The sequence below is a fragment of the Sciurus vulgaris genome (genome assembly GCF_902686455.1).
Source record: "Sciurus vulgaris genome assembly, chromosome: 3".
Lineage (NCBI taxonomy): Eukaryota > Metazoa > Chordata > Mammalia > Rodentia > Sciuridae > Sciurus > Sciurus vulgaris.
In genome coordinates this window covers 80,444,794-80,467,697 of record NC_136463.1, presented here as the reverse complement: position 1 = coordinate 80,467,697, position 22,904 = coordinate 80,444,794, and the positions used below count along the sequence as shown (strand labels likewise).

The 22,904-nt window shown below is 44.1% G+C and overlaps 1 protein-coding gene across 17 annotated transcripts in view; it reads right to left on the bottom strand.

Moving 5' to 3' along the window:
- Positions 1–659: 659 nt before the first annotated feature.
- CLASP1 (cytoplasmic linker associated protein 1) overlaps positions 660–22,904 on the bottom strand; it is a 268,066-nt gene continuing 245,821 nt past the window's right edge. For all 17 annotated transcript variants that reach the window (XM_079132151.1, XM_079132145.1, XM_079132141.1 and 14 more), the window contains 3 exons: positions 11,946–12,152; positions 10,621–10,737; positions 660–3,674 (listed from right to left, as the gene is read on the bottom strand). In XM_079132151.1, coding sequence (XP_078988277.1) covers positions 3,588–3,674; positions 10,621–10,737; positions 11,946–12,152 — 411 coding nt within the window. In that variant the 3' untranslated portion in view covers positions 660–3,587. The remainder of the gene's footprint in view (positions 3,675–10,620; positions 10,738–11,945; positions 12,153–22,904) is intronic.

Genomic DNA, 22,904 nt, shown 5'->3' with positions numbered 1-22,904 from the left:
GCACTTGGCAGTGACACCTCAGTAGGGGACACAGTAGAATCACAGGAGCAAGGACAGAGTGACAAGACAGTGGTACTTGAGATGCATCATGGAACATGATGGAAAACTTAACTGCTTTTTGCTTTTTTTCTTCTTAGTGCTGGGGATTGAAAGAAGGGTCTTGCATATGCCAGGTGAGCACTCTACTAAGGAGCTACAGTCATTTTTAAAGTATTTTCTTTCAAAAGATTAAGATGGCAAATCTTGTGTTTTGTTTCTTTTACATCTTAGCAAATTGGAAAAAATTTTTCAAAGGCAGCTCTTGGTCTAGTCTCAGCATCAAGGTCAAGGCTTTCTTTCTGTTTCCAACTTTTCTGGAAGCTAATGGTTCTCACCACTCAGATGAAGGAAATGGGGCCCAGAAAACAAGGGACTGCTTACACATCTCCAGGGGAGCATGGCTGGGACATTACCACTGTCCTTGTCCCCAATCTTCCTGCCCCACACATCACCAGCAGTTGGCTCCCAAGGGACACCAGTCAGGTGGAACATTTCCCTGGTAGCTTGACCTCTACATCATGAGATGGTCCTCTCAAATTCCTTGGAAATATCTCTTGGTTTTGATGGGACAAGGAATCTGCAGGGCATGTTGGTGATACAGAAAGCAGCAATGCAGGATATTGAATTAAGTTTCATTTATTCTAGGGCAAACTCAAAAGGGTTTTTTTTTGTTTGTTTTCTTTTTTAGCAAATCCTAGCACATTATTAACAAAAAAAATCTGTACATTTGCCATGATACACTTGAAAGTGAAACAAATAAGATATAAATACAGATATGGATGTAACATGAAAAAGCCCAAAAAAACCCAACAAAAAACAAAACACCCAACCTGGGGATGTGGGGACCATGCGTGTGAACACAGTGCCAAAACTATTTTGGTGGCTGATAGTTTTCAGAGCATTTCTTTTCTCATTTCCAAACATTGTTAGCAGAGTCTTGGGGTTCTACAAAGTTCTTATTTGCTGTCTTTTAAAGTCACAATATTATGCTTGATAAGTAAAGGGTGACAGAGAAAGAAAATGACTGATAAGACAAAATCATCTGCATTACCTGGGGGTACTGGGAAGCTAGTGTGAGCCACAGGAGGAGCAGCCAGGGGCCCTCTGTGGTGTCGGGTCTGTGAAGCACACGCAGTGCACTTGAAGAAAGCCGCGTGCCTTGAGGACCGGCCACACCTGCGGGACTGTGGTCTAAGGAGGGTGGCAGCAGCTTTCAGGGAAGCAGAGTCAGACGAACTGGCCCCTAGCCACGGGGCAGGAGGGTTTTCAAGGCCCTGGACAGTCAGGTAGTGGGGAGGCAACAGTTTTGAGTGCTCTGCTCTGCTGTGTCCCACGGTTTCATCTGGACAGGAGCCCTGCAGGGGGTGGCAGCAAGGCAAGGCAGCTGCAGCTGTCAGGGTTCAGAGGGCAGCGTGAACACAGCCACCCTGGTGAGGTGGTGGCAGCATGCGAGTCTCCTCGGCGCGGCACGGTGGGCAGCGGTTTTCAGACTGAGGCTAAGAGACCTGTGAAGTGATTGTTCTCTCTCGCTAGTCAGGAGATTGAAGAGGGGGCAAGTGACATTCGAGGCTAGCCCTTTTTGAGTACGGGAGGACATCAGGCAATGTTTGGGAGCCTTCCAACTACACTGAGGATGTGGTGACCTTTTAGAAGCCAAAGAGTTCCAGAAGAAGGGTCTAACTGCATTAGGCCTAAGAGAACTCATAGATGACCTCGCCAGGACGCGTGTTTCCACAACAGAGGAGCAACCATAAGACACTGGGACTCTTATGAGAATATAAAAAGAAATCCCATTAATGAACTATTAACAAACAAGCAAACACACAAACAGTGTTTATCATTGAAAGTAAGGCCTGGTCCTGCTGTTTTGAGCCAAAGTCAGTCAATAATAGTCAACCACTTGGAATTCACCCCTGAAGTTCCCTAAGCAGCAGCAGTGGGGTATTTGACACATGATAAGATATCCCCTACACACACACACACACACACACACACACACACACACACGCACCTGGAAATTAGGGGCTTTCATATTCAGTGTTTCCAAATATATTATCTATCTTTCACAACTTCCCCTGTGGAATCTAGAGGGTCAGAGAAGGGAGTGGTGGAAATTTGGGGGGGGGGGGGGGGGGGCGGTTTAGAAGCATACACTCAGGTGCCCCAGTCTTGGCTTTCAGTCCCTGCAGCTGTAGTGGACTCTGCACTGGGTCAGCCAAGACCTCACTAAAATTAACATCTGAGGAAGCACTTTCCTTACAGAGGATCAGTGCAATCAGAGGATTTAACATAAGCAATGGCAGGTGATGTTATGATTGCATTAGACTGCCATTTGGCTTAAGAATTTTACTCAAGACTCATTTAATCAGAGTTCAAATTCATAGTCACTTTCTCTGTAGCAATTAGACTCTAAAGAGGTTAAAAAGGGGCCCAGTGGTTTCCCAGGGAAGGAAACAGACTCTAAAAGTGTGTTTCAAATCCTGTAGTTTTGCCATCTGCCACTCACCATAATGACTTTTTCTAGTACTTCAGCTTACAGAATTAAAAATGATTTGGATATACCTGCTTTATCTACACTTTTCTTTTAATCCCAAATTACACAGAGAAGTCAAAAGTGGGCTGGTAAAGTAGGTGTTTGCTAGATTAGTTGAGAATATTTTAGAACTGAACAGCTTAGCAAAGCTTATGGGGAGGGAAGGAAGATGGCACCAGATTTGAACCACTGACTTGGAGGTCCAGGGAGAATCCCCATCTTGACAGCCATTCCCCAAGATCTTAGCGGGTAAACAGGTGGACTTATACCTTTTGTGCATCACACAATGCCCATTCAGACATCCCTGATGGATGCTATAAATTATAAGTATGGTTGGACTTATACTTCAAGAATTCTTCTGAAATGGCAACTCTGGGGAAGGGGCATCTGAGGGGTTGTTCAGAGGGGGCATTCCTAATTCTGGGTTTGAAGCAGGACAGTGGGCTCCAGTCTGGGTGAGCTATGTGGACAGACCAGCTTCCAGCTCCTATCCTTTTCCTGCTAAGACTTGAGTCCCACTTTCAGGAGGTGGAAGACATGCACCCTTTCTTGGTGTCAGATGGGAAAAGGGTAGGGGGCTTTGCCTCACATAGGCCAAACTCGTGAGAATGAAAGCTAAGAATGAGGAACGTAAGGAACACCCCCCCCCCACAATCCGTTATTAATTGAAAAAAAAAAAAAAAAATGCTACTGTTTACCAAGCATTGGCTAGAGAGCTCTGATTGTTAAAAACTGCACCCCACATACATGGTTTTGTGATTGCAACAGGTGGTACAAGACGTGTGTAAGTATGGCTCTTGTTGTTTCTCATTCCTTTCGTTTCTACGAAGACTGCAATACAGGCCTTGCTTCTGTTACATTCAATACCAGTAAGATTCTACACAAAAGCTGGAAGGGACCAAAATACTGATTGTAATAAATATGTGCGGGCCTCCTCGTACTGACTGGGCAGCCGATGGGGGGGTCTGAGGCACCACCGATGGCGTCTGGCTTTGCACAGAGACTGGCACTGCCACTAGCTGTGCGTGGAGACGTCGGAGGAGGAGCTGCTGTTGCTATTGGTGGTCTGTGCCCTCTTTATGTATAAGTTTAGTAGCTTCATCTGCAGAGAGAAGATACAATGAGTTAGGAGGAAAAGCATCAGAGAAGAAAACAAAAGAAAACAAACCACCCAGATGACCATCAGAAAAGAGCTTGCCCAATTCCCCTGTGGGGAACTCGTCACATGGATATCCAACTGAGTGTTACCACTCATCACATGCACCTGCCAGGTGCTGGCCATAGCCTGGGGAGGAGCTCAGGACCTAAAGGAGCAGAGAAAAGCAGTGGGCTATCACAAAAGAGGGAACGTGTCACAAGACAGCAGGCCACTGGGGCTCGGAGAAAGTTCTCCATGGGGCAGGCCACGCATCACCAGGGCAGCTGCAGCCCAATGGCCCCAGGGCAGTGCTGGGGATGGGATGGACAAGGGTGAGAACAGGGATAAGGATGAGGTCCAGCTACAGGTCAGGTCTGTGACTTTCATACTGTGTCGAAGTTCTTTCTTCCCCTAGTATTCCTCCTGCCTAGAAAAACCTGAGGCGTCTGAGGCCCATCTCAAAGGCCACCTCATGAAGCCTTGCTCTCATCTGAGTCTGGATGGGTTCACCTTCCTCAAACCCTGTTGCTCTGGCTCCTTATTTGAACTCAGCGCAGATGGCCTCATGTACGGTTAGTGTGTGCGTGTGGCAGGGGGCTTGCTTGTGCCCTCACAAGATTAGACCTCTGAGTTTCTATACAGCATCACAAAGTAACACTAACTCAGGTGGACAGAACGCTTGGCAGTGCAAGGTCTTGAATATCTCATTTGCTTTCAACTAAAGCCCCTTTAAATCCTCAAAACACAAAACTGCAGGTGACATAGTAGGTACATAATAAACACTTGCTGAAAGCCACTAAATCAATCTATTATGCACAGAAGCAGCAGAATGTCCACATAAATCTAAGTAACACACAACTTATAAGATCACAGAAATTATGAAAAACTTACTGTCCACAACCCTTTATCTGTCTCACTCCAAGCAGGCTATGGGACTGAGACAATTATAAACCTGCCCAGGGGAAGGACCTGATCTCCAGGATGACCCTGAAGACAGGCATGGGTGCATGAGCAGTGGAAGGGGCTGCAGTGCTATGAAGCACCAGGCCCCTGAGGCCCCTGCCTGCCCCTAAAGGGGCCATCTGCTGGGTGCATCCTCCCACCCTGACCTAGGTGCTCAGACACACGTATCTACATGCAGACTGAACACAGGGTGTGCTAGGTGTCACTCAGTGGCCCACCCCCCAGGGCAGGCTGTGCACTGTGTTCCTCTTCACCATGGGAAGCACTTCGTGCTAGCTTAAGCTACACACCATGGTTGGTTTTCAGTCCCTCACTTTTTATTTTATTTTTCTGTAGTGCTGGGGATGAAACCGAAGGTCTTGTACATACCAAGCATGTACTCTTACCACTGAGCTGGAACCCTGGCCTTTCCCTGCCTTTTAGAGTCCTAAACGTGACTATAGTGGGTGGTGCTCCAATGACAATGTCATCACTCACAGGAATTTTAATGCTTAAGGCTCAATAGGTCCAGCAGAGTTTTAGAACCAACTCCTCCATTAACTAGTTGTGTGACCTTGGGCAAATCATTTTCTCAGCCTCAGATGCCACCTGCAAAATCAACAGCAATGAGGACACTTGCAATGTGTCCTCTATGATCTCTTTGTGAGGAGACTGCTCCTATTCTTACCTGAGCTGCTCACACTGCCCTCCTTCTCTCCCTGCACATACCGGGGACCCATCCTGCAAGCCTAGCTGGCTCCATTTCCCTCCTGCTCCAGTGGCCTGTCACCCATCCCTCAGAGCCTATCCCACTGTGTCTTCTACAGGATGGTCATTTTTTTGGCTGCTGGTCAGGTTTCCTTTTGTGTCAAGTCTGTCCTCCAGCTGCATTTTCTGTCCTTCCAGGGCACAGCCTTTGCTCTTCCTGTGCACTGAGCTCAGTGTGGGGAAGAACAGTTCCCAGTACACATTTGTTGGATTAAAGAGTTAAAAAAAAAAAAAAGATCTGGAAGACAAGATAGGTACAGTTCTATGAAATCTGGTTATAAATGAATTTCATATTTTCAACTCAAAATCACTAATGTATTCCTTTAGTCAGGTCTAGAATACAATTATGAGGAAAAGTTCATAACATGGTGTTGATTGTTTATACAGAGCTATTACAATGATTATTGTTTTTGAGCCTTACATAAATCCTCTAATATGAGCAGAACAGATTCTCTTCCCTTACAAAAGAAAAAACAAGGTTCAGAAAGTTTGTGGACAGGCTGGTATAGATTCAAATTAGTATTTTAACTTTAGGATGTTAATGTAATTCCCACAGCAACAAAGAGAGCTATAGAATATACACAAAAGGAAAGGAGAAGGAACTCAAAATGTTTCACTACAAAAATTCAAAAAAGCCAAAGATGACAGTAATGTAGAAATAAGGAAGAAAGAGCTAACAATAAAATGACAGATGTCCCTACTTATAAGTAATAACTTTAAATGTAAACAGATTAAACCCTCCCATCAAGACAGAGAGTGGCAGAATAAATTAAAAAACATGATACAGCTATACAGAGACTCAGTTTAGATCCAAAGACAAATGGGTTTAAAGTGAAAAGGATATTTATGCAAATAGTAACTGGAGAGAAAAAACGGACTTGAAATCAAAAGAAGTGGTAAGAGAAAAAGGAGGATAATAAAATGATGAGAGAGAGCAGGCCAGCCGAGCTGAGCCCAGCTGGTGGCGGCACTTGCGAGGGCACAGCACGGCTGGGCAGGAGTACTGGCCGTGCCTGGACGTCTGCGCCAACAACACGGCCCTCTGCTGGCACCTCTGCTGGGGCCCCCAGCAATGAGTGAATCCCCTAGAGCATCAGGGCTGGGGAGAGAGGAGTGTGCAGACAGCCTGGGAGCTACTGGGGAGTAGGGTGGGGTGGCCACACATAAAATATTTTGATAAAAGAAGAAACTACTTAAAATTCAAAATTTAAAGCGGGACAGTTCCGCTTTAAACTACAAATTCCGAGGCACTTCCTGAACTTTTCACACAGGTTGAAACTATTCTCTCTGGATCTTAAAAAAATGCTCTGTTGATTCTGTGACAGTAGTAGTTTGACATGGCATACATCAGTACATCAGTACTTGTTTCCTGTGTATAGTACTTCACAACGAAATTGGACAAGTAACAGAAGATCCATGTTTCAACTATGAAGACTTGGAGTACAGTGGCTAGCTTGGAGTACATATGGCTAGCTCTAATTCAGTAAAAAATTTATTTTAAGAAACAATTAAAACCAATTATAAACACACACACACACACACACACGCACGCACACACACACACATGCACACAAGGTTGAGTGCAGCTGGGTGCAGTGGTACATGCCTGTAACCCCAGGGACTTGGGAGGCTGAGGCAGGAGGATTCCAAGTTTGAGACCAGATTCAGCAACTTAGTGGCCGTAAGGACTTAGTGAGACCCTGTCTCAAAATAAAACATAAAAAAAGGGCTGGGCTGTGGTTCAGTGGTTAATTGACCTTGGGTTCAATCCCCGGTAGGTAACCAAAAAAAAAAAGTTTAGTACATCAAGAAGACAAAATAATTTTAAGCATTTATGTTATCTAATAATAGATCATCTAAATATATGAAGCAAAAATGAACAGAACAGACAGTCGGGAAACTTTGATATCTCACATTCTCAATATTGGTTAGAATAATGAGACAAAAGACAAGGAAATATAGGACTTGAACAATACAATAAGCCAGATGCAATAAAGCAGACCCAGTCAGAACTTCTCACCCACCAATGGCACATACATTTTTCTCAAGTGCATGTTTCCAAGCAAGTGGTGGGCCACAGATTCTCAGCAGATTTAAAAAAATATATTTTTAGTTGTAGATGGACATAATACCTTTATTTATTTATGTGGTGCTGAGGATGGAACCCAATGCCTGACGTGCTAGGCAAGTGCTCTACCACCAAGCCCCAACCCCAGCCCTCTCACGAGATCTTAAAATATAGGAGGCTGGGGAGATAGCTCAGTTGGTAAAGTGCTTGCCTTGCATGCACAAGGCCCTGGGTTCAATCCCCAGCACCGCAAAAAAAAAATAAAAATAAAAAATAAAATAAAATAAAATATAGGTATCACAAAAGGTATCTTTTCTAACCATAGTAGGTTGAAGTCAGAAACGACAGAGGGAAAACTAAAGAACTCATAAATACGTGGAAATCAAAAATATATTCTTAAAAGCCAATGAGTCGGTTGAGTGTGGTAGGGCACACCTACAAATCCTAGCCACTCAGGAGGCTGAGTTGGGGGATCGAAAATTTTGCCTGGGCAACTTAGCAAGATCCTTTCTCAAAATTAAAAAGGGTTGGGGATATAGCTCCGTGGTAGAGAGCCCCTGGTTCAATCCCCAATAAGGCAAAAACAAAACAAAATTAAAAAAAAAAAACAAAAACCCCAGGGCTGGGGATATAGCTCAGTTGACAGAGTGCTTGCCTCACATGCACAAGGCCCTGGGTTCAATCCCCAGCACCACACACACACATACACACAAACCCAGAAAGTTAATTAGAAAATCTTTTGAGAGAAATGAAAATGAAAGTAGAGCATTCCAAGTTTCAGTCGGAATTTATAGCTGTGAATGCTTGCATGAATAAAGAAGACAAATCTCAAATCAATAAGAACAATTAAATCCAATCTAGTAGAGGAAGAAATAAAGGCAGAGCAGAGATAAATGAGAACAACAGAAAAATAATAGAAAAAAAAGGGAACCAGAAGTTGGTTTTTTGAAAAGAACAACAGATTTTTAACAAGGTGGACTAAGGAAAAAAAAAAAGATGCAAGTTACAAAAATCAGAAGTGAATGTGGGGACATTATGACTAATTCCATGGGAATAAAACAGGTTATAGGAGTATTATTAACAATTGTATCCCCTAAACTGGATAAATCTAGATGAAATGAACAAATTCTAGAAACGCCAAAGACAGAATCACAAAGATAAACTCTGAACAGACCTGTAACTAGTAAGGAGAGTGAGTAGTTAAAAAATCTTCAAAAAATAAAAGCCTGAACCAGATAACTTCACTGGTGAATTTTTCCAAACATTAGAGAACTAACACTAGTTTTCCTCAAACTTTTCCACAACATGGAAGAGAGAACGAACACTTCTAAACTCATTCTGCAACTTTAGCACTGCCCTGTTGTTAGGAAAGTCAGACAGACCCTACGATAAAACTACAGATGATATCTCTAATGAACACTGATGAAAAATTCTGAACAAAAGACTAGCAAACAGAATTCAGCAGCAAATTTAAAATATCATATATAATGACCAAGTTAGATCTATTGATTTATTCCTGGAATGCAAAGATGGTTTAACTTACAAAAAAATCATTATAATATATGATGCTAACAGAATGAAGGAAAAAAAAACTACATGACTATTTTAACTGATGCAGAAAAGTATGTGACAAAATATAATACCTTTCATGATAAAAACACTCAACAACCTAGGAATAGAGAGAAATCTACCTTGACCCATTAAGCCATATATAAAAAAGTCACAGCAAAAATTATACTCAATGGTGAAAGACTGAAAACTTTTCTAAGATCAGGAACAATGTAGGAAAGCCTACTCTCACCACTCCAATATAGTACTAGATGTTCCAGCGAGAGCAATTAGAAAATAAAATAAAATAAAAATAACAAGTAAAAGTCATATTAAGGAGACATAAAGTAAAATTGTCTTTGTAGATATTACTTTGTATATAGAAAACCCTAAAGATAACACACACATATTCTGTAAGAACTGTTAGAAATCAATTTAGTCAAGAGGATACAAAATCGCCAAGCAAAAATAATACGCAGGTTGGGGTGATAGCTCAGTAGTTGAGTACCTGTCTAGCATGTGTGAGGCCCTGGGTTCCATCCCAGCACTACAAAAATAAATACATAAATAAAAATTCTCCTACACTAACAATGAACAACCAAAAAAGAAAATGAAGAAAAAAGTTTACATATGATAACATCAAAAAAATAAAATATAAGACATCGAACAAGGAGATAGAATACAAAGCCCAAAAGTAAACCCTCACAGGTGGTTAAATGATTTCTGACAAGGGTGACATGACCATTCAATGGGGAGAGGACAATATTTTTAACAAATGATGCTGAGAAAAGAGGCATCTACATGTAAGAGAATGAAGTTCAACTCTTACCTAATACCAATGTACAAAAATTAACACAAAATGGACAGACTATTCAAAATGGATTAAACCGAATGTCAGAGCTTCTCGAGTCGAGAACACTCTAAAAAAAGCACGAGTGGCAGCAGAGTGAGAATCCAGTTCCTGGAGTCTAACCTCTGTGTGCCTTTGAGCAGGCCAGAGAGGATGACCATCCTTTTCCCACAGGGTGTCATTAGGAACACATGTCAAAGCCTGCCAAGAGTGTGGAACAGCTCCTGGAACATGGTGGGCACGGGCAAGGGCCATTACTACTGCCAATGCCCACAAAGGACTCGGCTCTGATTCAGCAATTTGTTAAGCACTTCTGCAAATTCCTTAGTGCTCCTGTGAGAAATCAAGTTGGTTTCTGAACAAAGTTGTGTTTCTCCTGTGAATAAAATAAAAGTTAATTTATTTTGCAAAAGCAGGAGTTGAAACAAATGATGTTGTATCATGTTAGCATTCCCTTATGACTTCACTAAATGGCTGGTTGTTTTCATCCTACAAAAAATGCTTTGGGCTGGGGAGATAGCTCAGTCGGTAGAGTGCTTGCCTTGCAAGCACAAGGCCCTGGGTTTGATCCCCAGCACCAAAAAAAAAAAAAAAATGCTTTTGGAGAAATAAGGCCCCACTGAAACACACCCAATGAGGAAAAGCAGCCTGGAGTTCAGAGCTGCCATGGAGCAGGTTCATGCCAAGTTGGCAGGACCCAGGTGTGGGAGTCGGCCAGGTAACACTGTACATACCTTGCTCCCCGTGAGCTGTGCAAGGTGAGGTTTCAGGTCTTCTCCGATTACGGAATAAATTGCCACTAAGCAAAACACGCTGGCCTTACGCACGCTGCTTTCCGTGTTGTCATAACCCTAGACAGCCAAGGGGGACACAAAAAGGAAATCAGATCAAAGCCTTGCTTCGCAATTATTATCTCAGCAACACTTCTACCAACGCCCTCATACTTCAACCCTGGACTTGTCAGTCACAATCAGGACCTATCTAAGATCTGCAACTGAGTCCAGAGAGTTTTCACCCTAAAGGGGTGTTAAGAGTGACCTTGTTCCTGGGTGCAGGGTAGGAAGGGGTGAGTGTGATCTGTCTGCCTCCACACAGTGCTGCTCTGTAATGTGCCACCTCCAAAAAGATGCCATAAGAGAGACGAATGGAGAAAGGGAAGTTAAAGGGGAAAAATAACTGGTTTCATTCACATTTCTCACAATGCTAAAGCAAACTTCATGTGTGAAAATACCTTTAAAGAAATGAGAACTACATCATTCACTACCATAGGCAAAAGCTCTCCGTCCTCCAGTGACCATGGCACTGCTTGTGTCCCTGTGTCACAGATGCTCTGTCTCCCGGTCTGCCTCATCCCTGTATCACACCCAAACAGGCCTACCTGCTGGTCTCCAAAGAGCCCAGGGGACTTTTTAATTTTTATGCCTTTCCTTCTGGAATAATCCAGTCCTCAACTAAGTATTTAAATTCCCATTAAATGCTCAGCAAACAGGCATTTTTAAAATGGGAAGCCATTTAATAAATTCCTCTCTACCTTTCCCCACTGAAATCCTCTCCCCTGTCACCCCAACCTGGAAGCCATGCCTCCACTGTGATGCAGCACATGGCACTGTCACCTGTAGTAGCCATGTGGCTGCATCATATCCCATGACAGGCTGAAAGCCCCTGAAGTGAGGTCACACACATCTCTGTCTGTCAGGGGATGTCTAGTTCACTGACTCACACATAGAAAAATTAAGTTTTGTAGGGTGTCTGAGAGCAAGGACCCCATCTGATTCATACTCCATAGCTTACCTTGCCCATGGCTGGGGCCACAGGAGTATGCAACAAAAATTTGTTGAAGGAATGAACAAAAAGAAATGATCAAAATATGTTTACAGTAAACAAAAGGTTCTTCTTGAGCCACTGTTCTAGGCTGCCAGGTGCCTTCCTGCTGCATGCAGAAGTGGGTGGACTAGATAGATGACACAGATCCTAAAGAAAGGGTTTCCACCTGTGGTTTTCCCACCTGCCAGCTAGTAAAGGAGGGCAGCAAAGACCACGTGACCTGGGAGCAGCTCACCTGCAGTAAGCCCGGGATGATGTCCGCCAGGAGTTGCAGCAAGGACTCCTTGGCAATTCTCTCCACCACTTTGGTCTGCATCTTGATGGCGGCCAGGTTGATGGGGTAATCGGCTGTCTGGATGATGGGGCAGAGCACTTTGATGCACTGCTCTGGGTGGATAGAACTGGCCAGTGTGGATGCAGCCTCCTCGGCAGCTCTCACCACCTGAAACACCAGGTACCCCAGGGTGAGCCCCATGTGCCTCAAGAGGAGAAAGAGAACACCACCACATTTCAGAGGCCAAAAGACAATGATCTCACTGAATGCCAGCAGGCAGCCATCACTTTCTCTAATACTGCTAAAGTGAAAGTAGAGTGGTATGGAGGGTGATTTTAAAGAGGGCATTCTGATAAAAACTTCAGCACAGTGATTTTCTAAGCATGTCTTCCACCCTCAGCAGTAGCACCATCCCTGAGGCCTTGAGACTTCTTAGCCCACCCAGACCTGCATGCAGGCTCGAGGTGGACCCTGACTAGAGCTGGGTCCCACACACTGTGTTATTAAAGCCTTCCAGTGGTTCTTTTTGAGATGGTATCTCATTGTGTTGTCCAGGCTGACCTTGAATCCCTGGGCTTGAGTAATTCTCAGGTCTCTACCTGCCAGGTAGCAAGGAATAAGGATGAGCACCGATACACTCAGTTTCCTTGGGTGATTCTTAAAACCAATGCTTGAGAATCTCTGCCCTAGAGGATTAGAACCTAAAAATGGAAATGCTTTTTAATGGCTGGTGGGATCTCCACTGTGGTGGAGTCACCAGAGAGAAGCCTGAAGGAAATCAGAGTGCCTTTAACACTGCTGTTTTCTCCAAGGTGGGCTTGGGAGAAGCCTCTGGAAATGTTCCTGGGAGTCTCTTGTGGAAAGTTGCTTTTCTTGGAATCTGTGCTCATGATACTCTCTCACCTCGTACTTTTAACAAAGTGCATGAAATGACCATCTCATGGTCAAAGGAGCAGACTCTCATCACTGGAGAGCCACAAAAGACCCTTTGATAAGAAAGGGAACTAAGTGCAAAACCCGGTGGGGGTGGGGAGCATGCAGAGGGAGTGGTATAAAGAAGTTGGTTTGTGCTTAGGGATCTGAATGTCTCCCCAGTCCCAGTCTCACCAGTCATAAGTGCTAATACTTCATTTCCTCATCTGTAAAATGGGGGTATCAGATGAATGATGAGCACTATTCAAGATAGTGCAGACATTCAGTAACTGATACTTCCTCCTATTAATGGCACAGGCGTGCATACATTATAGAAATGATAAAGACACCAACTATAAGCATGTATGCATTTTCTTATGAAGTGCAATGAAAACCTACTACTTTTCTCTTAGAGCCAACTCTGGACTTGGGATCCCACCCAGACTTCTCTGCATTGTAATCTGCTGCTTAAAATAGCTCAGTTCTATCTTTATACAGTAAGGAAACAGAGGTTACCAACCTGAGGCTTCACTCATCCCAACTCTTGTGCTTTAAGCACAGGCTGACTCTGAAAACAGAGTGACAAACCTGGAAAGCTGTTTCTACTTGTGGGCCTGGACAGGGCACAGAAGTCAATGCACAGAGTGCGGGGGCGACACAAGCTGAAGGGCAGACAGGCCAGATCTGGTTCACAGGCCTGTTTTAGTCACTTTGAGATTCTGACTGAGGCGGTGCCTACCACCTGAGGGTCCTCTCTGCAGAAGGGGCAGATCTTTGGGACTCCCGAGCTGTGGTTCAGCCCCACCCCCAGCCTCAGGCTGCACTGCCCTGAGAACAGGGCTTGGTTCTGGAGCGTGCCTCATTGGTCCTTGTGTCAGCTCTGCTCTGTGGAACAGTAAAGGGAAATCCTTTCAAGAGACTGTGTGTGCCTCATTTAAAAGTAGATATATTCAAGCCACGAGTGGGTGGGAGTGAGGGTACACCTGTAATCCCTGTGGGCAGCTGATGTGGAGAATAGCAAGTTTGAACTAACCTGGGCAACTTAGTGAGACCCTGTCTCAAAATAAAAAATAAAAAAGACTGGGGATATAGCTCAGTGCTAGGGAGCTTCTGGGCCCAATCCTCAGTACTGAACAAAAAACAAAACACCCCAAGAATGACACATTCAGGGTAGCCAAGCTGGTATTGGTGGATTTTTCATTATGAAGCCCTGTGTGGGCTTTGGCCACTCATGCCCACCCAGTTCCTGGCATGTATCGTTATACAAAACCTGGGGGAGGATATGTGTAAAAGGCTAACACTCCTTACCTCACGGTGCTGAGGCTACAGGGACTTTGATTTTCTCTACACTTTTTAGAATGCCTTCTTAGCAAGGAAACTGCATTCATAAAAACGTACCTGTGTCCTTTTTAGGTCAGGCAAAGTGGCAGTCTCCAGGCCTTGGTCCCAGAGTGCCATGCTAGAGAAGCAGGCAGACTCTTGGGTGTCTGCCTGCACTGATTCCAAGCCCTGGCATGGCCCTCGCATGGCTGTGGCAGTACTATCATTGTAGTAATCGTGGTAATGATCACTACCATTCCAGCCTACCAACAGCTGACCCCACAGAACCCCTCTGCTGAGCTTGAACTCTCGCTGTCCCTCAGGTGTGGCTGACACATGCACCCCTGCCCCTCTGAAGGTGTCCCTGACCATATGATTGACAACACTTTCCCCTCCCCCTTTTCTCAGTCTGTCAGCCTGTGACCCTCGCATGGCACCAGAGGCAGTCTACTGTACATTCTTGGAGACATTTCCATGTTTCTTTTTACCAAATAGGCAGCAGCTAGGATCTTCCATGTGTACCTCAGTGCACAGGAGACTGGTGTTGACAAGTTCAGTACTTACTGATGGACCAAGCTTCATGTTCCTGTCTGCCTGAGGACATGTCCCTCTTCAAAGAAACCCTATCTCCCTGAATTCTGAATGTCATATTTCTTTCTTGTCAATGGCCTTTTGAACTTTTCTGGAAAGACCTATTTCCTTGCAGCACTTACCACAGGTAGGAATCTTATGAGATGAGGTCACCCCCTAGCATCAGGCCAGCTCTGGGGCACAGAGTGCACACACATGTGGGGGCCCACTGTGGGATTACATATCAATCCCTTCAGGAGCTAAAATGAAGCCCTGGATCAGCATGGTTTCACAGTAAATACATGCCTGTCATCAGACAGATTCAGGAAGCTGAGGCAGGAGAATCACAAGTTTGAGGCCAGCCTGGGTAACTAAGGAAGGCCCTCTCTCAAAAATAATACTAGAACCAAACGAATAAAAAAGGTTGAGTGCTTACCTAGTACATGTGAGGCCCTGAGTTCCAACCTATTTTAGCACCACAAAAAAAAAAAAAGAGGACACTAGCTAGGTATGGTAGCAAACACCTGTAATCCTAGCTACTTGGGAGGCTGAGGCCAGTGGATCCAAGTTCAAGGACAGCCTGGTCAACTTAGTGAGCTCCTATTTCAAAATAAAATTTTAAAAGGGTAGGGGGTGCAGCAGCTTAGTGTTAAAGAGTACCTGCCCAACATGTATGAGGCCCTGGGTTCAATTCCTAGTGCCCCTATCCCATCTTCCAAATTGTAGATTTTCCCACAAAGGTGTTCCAAAAGCCAAGTGTTATTTGGCCCTCTCCACGTGCATGACTTCCAACCTTTCTCTTAAGGAAGGCCTCCTTTCAGAGTGGGATGCCTGCAATCCCAGCAGTTTGGGAGGCTGAAAGCAGGAGGATCGAGAGTTCAAAAGCAGCCTCAGTTACGGAGAGGCACTAAGCAACTTAGTGAGACCCTGTCTCTAAATAACATACAAAATAGGGCTGGGGATGTGCTCAGTGGCTGAGTGCCCCTGAGTTCAATCCCTGGTACTAAAAAATAAATTAAAAACCAAAAAACAAAAACTACCCACTTCCAGTTATCTGTCGAGGAGAGAGAACACACAACTACCTTGGTACGTTCTAGCTGTAGCACACATGACGGCTACAGCCAGGTCTGGTAGCAGACCAACAGCAGCGGTGCCACCTTGGGGCTGAGCACTACTCTGGGAGCTGTCGGGTGTTGGAGAGCACAGCTCAGTCCCACCAACCTCCCCCAGAGGAAGAGTTCGGTACTGACTGATGGATGAGCTCTAACCCCTGATGGAATGGCCACGCTGGACATCCTGAGAATGAGAAATGCTGCGAGCGCTTTCCTGTCAGCTGGTGCTGACACCAAGCTGGGTCTGCCCTCTCCCACGATCTCTAAAATGCCAACCTGAGGACTGGGCCCCTGGTCTTCTGTAAGGCCTGGCTCCTTCCCTGCCCACACCCTGCCCAGCCCTGTCCCTCACTCACATTCTTTACTTGGCAGTGATCATTCAGGACCCACTTCCACAGAATCCCGGAGGACCCATGTGCATGTATTACCACTGTAAATGTCTTGTCGAAATCTCTTTCACTAGATGAAAAGTTCCCTGAAGGCAAGGTCCCATCTTGGTCATCTTTAACTGAATTTCCCCTTCTCAGTTGCTGCAGGTCCCTAAGGCTGTTCTGTGTCCACAGCATATCCAGGAGAGAAGTATGTGGGTGAACTACATAGAGTGAAGCAGACGGTGAGCCACGAGGACTGGAGAGACAGCCCTTCTCCTCCCTATTTCAGTTCAGCAATGAGACGGAGCTCTGAAGATACTGGTTTCTACTGTAACAAACCACAGTGTATTACAGTGTGCTGGTCAGAAAGCTGAGGAACTTCTGGGCCTTTGTGTTTAAAATTGGAAAAAAAAATGAAAGGATCAGAAAGACACTGGATGATTTGGATAGTAAATCTAAGTGAGAAAATATGGCTACAAAGAAATTGAGTTTAAGATCCCACTAGGAGGTGGAAGCCAGCTCAATGAGCAGAAAGAATGTGGAGACAGGGGGTGATTCAAGTCCCGGGAGTGTCACTTTAGTCTTGACAAAAGCAACCTAATAGCCTCCTGGTATCCCTCAGGGATGCAATGAGGATTAAGGAGACTAGGCAATAAGCGGCCAGGTTCATGGGGAGAACTCAGCCATGAAATTTCCCTTCTCTTCCCCCACCTCCCATGCTCTACTGCTATTCAGCTTCCAGTGAATCACTCTCCAGTAAGTGCTGGGGAGACAACTGTTTCAGATCTGCTGAGCTGAAACCCACATTCAAGGAGAACTTCCTCTCAGGAAACTGCAGGAATTCAGTGGTGCCAGTGGCACAAGCCTGAAAACCAAGGGACCTGGGAGACTGAGACAGGAGGATCACAAGTTCAAGACCAGCCTCAGCACTAGCAAGACCCTGTCTCAAGTAATAAAAAAGGTCTGGGGATGGAGCTCAGTGGTACAGTGCCCCTGGGTTCAATCTCCCCAGTACTGTAAAACAAAACAAAGCAAAATAAAACCCCTGTAGCAACTGTACAGGATGCCTACATGAAGCATTTCATTAAACGCATTAAACACGAAGTTTTCTGAAAATAAAATGCCAGAAGTTACACATTAAGATGGAGAGCTAAAGGCCGCTCCTTTACTGAGGTGAGAGAAAGTTTCTCAGGACAGACACTGACTTTGGCAAGGGAGGCTAGTGTTCTTGACTTCCCTCCGTATGCCAAACCCCTGGCTTTGGCGGGCTTCCCAAATCAGGGTGAACTTTAGGTTTTGCCCTGTGTTCTATGTAACATAAGAAGCAAAGATTATAAATGTAAGCAAACACAGAGCAAAAGTAAACATGGGCAACAGAAAGAAAGGAAGACAATACTGCTTAGTAGACAAGGAAACCAGAAGAGGTGAGGATCTTTTTATAAGGAGCGGTCGTATTAAGAGCAGGAGCAAGTAGACTCTTGGGATATAATTTGTCTTGGAGAAATCAAATTCTATTTCGATTCTGCTTATTTTGCCAATGTCTGGTTAGAAAGTTAAGAATTCCTTCTTTTCAAAGTTAAAAAGATAACAGTGTCTAGCTAGGAAGAGTTTAAATTTTTACGTTTAGTTTTTTAAGAAAATGGAATCATCACTCAGAATCCTGATAAATGTTTGCTTAAAGATAATATTTCTTACTTTTAGAAGCACAGAAGTTCTTCACATGTGGACTGCTTGTTTTAAATACACAAAGTTTGATTTGGCTCTGTCTCAGACACATCAGGACAACTGGTTGATTTTTTTTTTTTTTTTTTTTTTTTTAAAGAAACATCCAAAAACAACAATGACTGGAATCAAAGAACTTTCCCAGTAGGGTACCTGGAGTTTATAGCTCCTGGATCTTTTGGAAGCTGGGGAAAAGGTTGGCGCCACCTTCTGGAAACTGTTACAAAGACCTTATAAAAACATGATGGACGTGAATTTCAGTACCCACCAGCAGAGTGGATGAAAAAGATCAATCCCAGACTGGCATTGAGGCAAACTGAGACTGTGGTGGAGTTAGCCTGGGAACAAGCCCTCATTGGGGTGCTGAGATCGAGAGGGCAGAGAGAAGAGAAGCTCCAGGCTCTGTTTGAAGACCTGAATTTGGGACTGTATGTCAAAACGACAGGGAAATCCTGATGGAGAATTCAAAAATTATTTTGTATTACAAAATCTCATCATCCACCTCTATTTGATGAGTGTTTTCCCCTGAAATACACACACACACACACACACACACACAGGATGAGGGCTTCGAAGACCCTAAGGGGACAGCATCAGAATGAGGTGATTTCTCAGAAGACCTGGAAAGGCAGACTTAGGGCAGCAGTTTCTTTTCTTTGTTTTTCTTTTTGGTATCAGAGATTTAACCACTGAGCCACATCCCTAGCCCCTTTCATTTTGGGAGAGGGCCTCACTAAGTTCCTTAGGGCCTCTCTAAATTGCTGAGGCTGGCTTTGAACTTGCGATCCTCTTGCCTCGGCCTTCCAAGCCACTGGGATTATAGGTGTGTGCCACCACATGTGGTAGGGGTAGCCTCTATCTTCAGTTGTGATAAGGCAAGGCTCAGGTGGCAGACTGATGCTACTGTATGCTAAGGGGTACAGCTGGAGCCAAGAGGGGCAAATGAAGAGGGGCTGGAAGGACAAAGAGGTAGGATGGACCTCCCAGGAAGTGCTGAGCATCAGGCTGGGAGCTCCTCTTCTACAAACCCTAACAGCAGTCAGTATCTGTCTCCAAACCCTCATGGTGTTCTCCAGCCCAATAATGACAATGGAACAGCTGCTCCAGCGTGAATATGTACTCACACCAGGTATTGGCCCAAAGATACAAGCTGTATTTATACTAGGAGTTTGAGTTTACTTGTTTTGCAGTACTAGGGACTGCAACCAGCCATAGCCTATCATGAGCCACATCCCCAGCCCTTTCTAAAAATTTTGAAACAGGGTCTTAATAAATTGTCCAGGCTGGATTTGTAATCCTCCTTCATAAACCTCCCAAGTAGATGGGATGATAGGGGTGTGCCTCTGTGGCCAGCTACCTAATTAAATTTAAATGGCTTCTTAGGTATATTTAGAAAAATAGTTATATCTGCTTTGTATAAAATTAAAAAAAACTTGACAGGTCTAACAAAATCAGTCTACTTTCTTTAATGGAAGAGGGTAAAAAAACCCCACTATCTTCAAGATTCAATGGTGTCAGACACTTTATCACACCTGGTTATCATGGTGTCCCTGCCAGGCAGGAAATGAAAAACCTTACCACTTTAGACATCCAGAGTGTCTAAATTACACACACAATTGTGTAATTACACAAATAATTGTCTTATCTGCAATTACACAGCCACAGAGCTAGCAAGAGCAGCCCGTAAACCCAGGCCTTCCAACCACAAAGTCAAAAGTTGTGCAGTTCAGCAATGGCCCTTTCTGAAGTCACAGGTGCTATCAGATGGAAGTCATGCTTGGCTCCTAGGAGGGTTGCTTCACCACAGAGGACGAATTACTTCCTCAGCCCTGAACAACAGCCACCCCATTCAGAACCAGATGCTGGACTTGGCGCTTTATCATAACCCTGTAAGATAGGCCAGGGATCCACACTTGACATGGAGAACATGATGACTAAAAAAAATGTAGCCCTACTGTAGTCCTGTTCAGCAGGATTCAACCCAGGCATGTCTTCCAAGTCCATGCTCCCTTGGCTGGGCTGCCTGGGATCCCAGCTAAGAGTTCTCTCCCTGCCTGCTCCTTCTGGGCTGATCTCAGGTCCTATTCTCCTTTGGGCACTCTTCCCTGACTATTTTAGCCCATTCTGAAAGTATGCTGCTCCTCACTTTAAAGCACACATTGATTGTTTGCTGTAATGAACTCAAGGACACTGCAAGCTCTTTAAAGACTGTATTCCTACCCCCAACTGCCCCTGCTGCCATCACAAAACATTGACCAGAGTTTGCTATTAGTGTCAGACTCAGCAACTTGGAATTGCTCAATGAAACTATCTAGGTTTTTGTTTCTGTCTGTTTATTAAAAAGCAAGAACTTCCAAAGGAAATGGGGCTTCTGGTCAAATCCCAAGGTTGGACCCATGGAAAACTAGAGATTTAGAATTGAGGAGGATTTAGGTTTGTTACTCAATAGCAACTTTTACTATCTTGAAGCTGGATGGGACAGATATAGCCACCTTAGTCCACTCCCTGAGCTAACAGGTAAGGAGAAAGCAAAGTCTGGAGAGGTGCTGTGATTTCTCCAGGTACTCTGAGTGTACTATTCCCCAGAATCACTGACATAGGAATTGTCCTGCAGGTTTCTGAGGGCCATTCCTGTGCATGGGGGTCTGGTTATGATGACGTTAGCTCAAAATTACAGTCGGCCTCTGCAGCAGAACACCAGCTCAATAACATGCCTTCTCTGGCACATCTGCTTTTCTCTGGCCACGGTATCTATCAAAAGGTTTGCATAAAACACAGCCAGCTGGTGGGCAAAGGCAGACAACTAGTCCTAGGAAATTCTCTTATTTTAAAACTAACTTTTGATATTATTTCACTTTAAATTCCTTAAAGTCATAAAATACAAAATTTAAATGGAAATGATTTACAAATAAAATCTCACAGGCATAATAGTGATTATTTTATGTTTATCTAAGAATCCAACTTCCCCAAACAAGCCAAACCACCTGAAGCTGAATTCTAATATCTTAAACACTAAGACTTTCGGTGTGTGGTCAGAAATATTTGGTGGTCCAATACAGTGACATGAAATGCTACTATTTTCCTTCTATTTTAATTAATTTGTTAATTTCTCCCTGGGTACTGGGGATTGATCTCAGTCTTGAACTTGGAATCCTCCTGCCTCTGCCTTCTGAGTAGCTAGAACTAAAAACACGGGCCAGTATGTCCGACTTTAAAAAAACTGTTTGAGACAGGGACTCATTATGCCTCACTTGGCCCTGACTTCCCAGGGTCAAGTGATCCTCCTACCTCAGCCTCCTGAGTAGCTGGGACTACCAGCATGCCATAGCATCTGACTAACATTTTCCTCTTTTTTTTTTTTTTTTTTTTTTTTTTGCGGTGCTAGGCATTGAATCCAGGGCCTTGTGCCTGCAAGGCAAGCACTCTACGAACTGTGCTATCTCCCCAGCCCCATTTTCCTCTTTTAAGTGGGCAAATGTAACTGAATATTCACTGATGTGGCCAACTCAGAAAAATCTAACTCTAATAATAGAAAAACATCATTGATGTTAGAATGTCTTCAAGAAGTATAGTTGGCACTTCTTTCTAGTTTAACTAGAACATTTACCCCATGAGAGCTTCAACCCTGTGGGTTCTATAATGCAAGACACATGTTTGGAAGCAACAATCATAGAAAATGATTTATAATTGACAATCAATGTTTCCCCAAGAGATAGGTGCTTTGCAAATGGATACTGAGATCTGAAAACAGTTTTATGTAGCAATATTTGTGTAACATACTCCCAGCAACTTGGAGGCTGCAGCAGGAGGATCACAAGTTCAAAGCCAGTCTCAGTAATTTAGTGAAACTTAAGTAAATTGGTGAGATCCTGTCTCAAAAATGAAATAAAATAAAATAATAAAATAAAATAAGGGCTGGAATATAGTTCAGTGGTACAGTGCCCCTGGGTTCAAACTCTGGTACAAAAAAAAAAAGAAAAAAAAGAAAAAAAAGAAAAATTTGTGTAGCAGATGACAACTTTAAAAACATATTTCATGCTGGGAGTGCCGCTCAGTTAGAGTGCTTGTTTGGCACGGAGAAGTCCTGGTTCCAACCCCAGCACTACCAAAAAAAAAAAGTGTATTTCCCTTTATATCCTCATTCTCTCAATAGTCCTGCTCATACAGGGTCATAAACAAGGTAGAGAGCAACAGGTGCTGGACTGGGATTCACACCTCCCAATGCCCCAGCATCTCTTCCCCATGACATCTCTTCTCAGTCACCTTCTCAGTCACCACTGGCCAGCTGGTGCCAGTGGAGTCTCAGGGTAGCCTACACATTCTAAAAGGACAAGGGTTCAAATTAATGGAGTTATCTTGAAAAGCAGAAAAGGGGCTCCAGGTTTTAAAAGGCCATCAAGCCTCAGTCCTTTACGGTGTTAACTGAATGCTAACACCACTGTGAATTGCAGAAACTTCATTACTGAGGGCACCAGAACCCAACAGCAACGTTGTTTACTAAAAAATTTTTAAAAAGAGAGAAAATGAAAGAGATTTACTTATTCAAATAGGGACTATGAAGAGATTATGTGTAAATTGACAAACAACCCCTTTTAAAATAAAATATCTAAGTTTGTATCCAAATCCTCCAACCCTCAGGCTCACTACAGGAAGTCTACATTAGCTTCAGATGGGCAGCTCTGAGAGCGGATTTAGTGCCTCATACATTTTCAACACAGAAGAGAAATGTTCCCCCCACACCAACTACTTTGACTTTATTTACTTATTTTGTGGTGCTGGGGATTGAACCCAGGACCTCACACGTGCCAGGCTAGAGATTACCATGGAGCTACACCCTGAGCCCTCTTTATTTTGAGACAGGATCTTGCTAAGTTGCCCAGGCTGTCCTTCAACTGAAGATCCTCCTGCCTCAG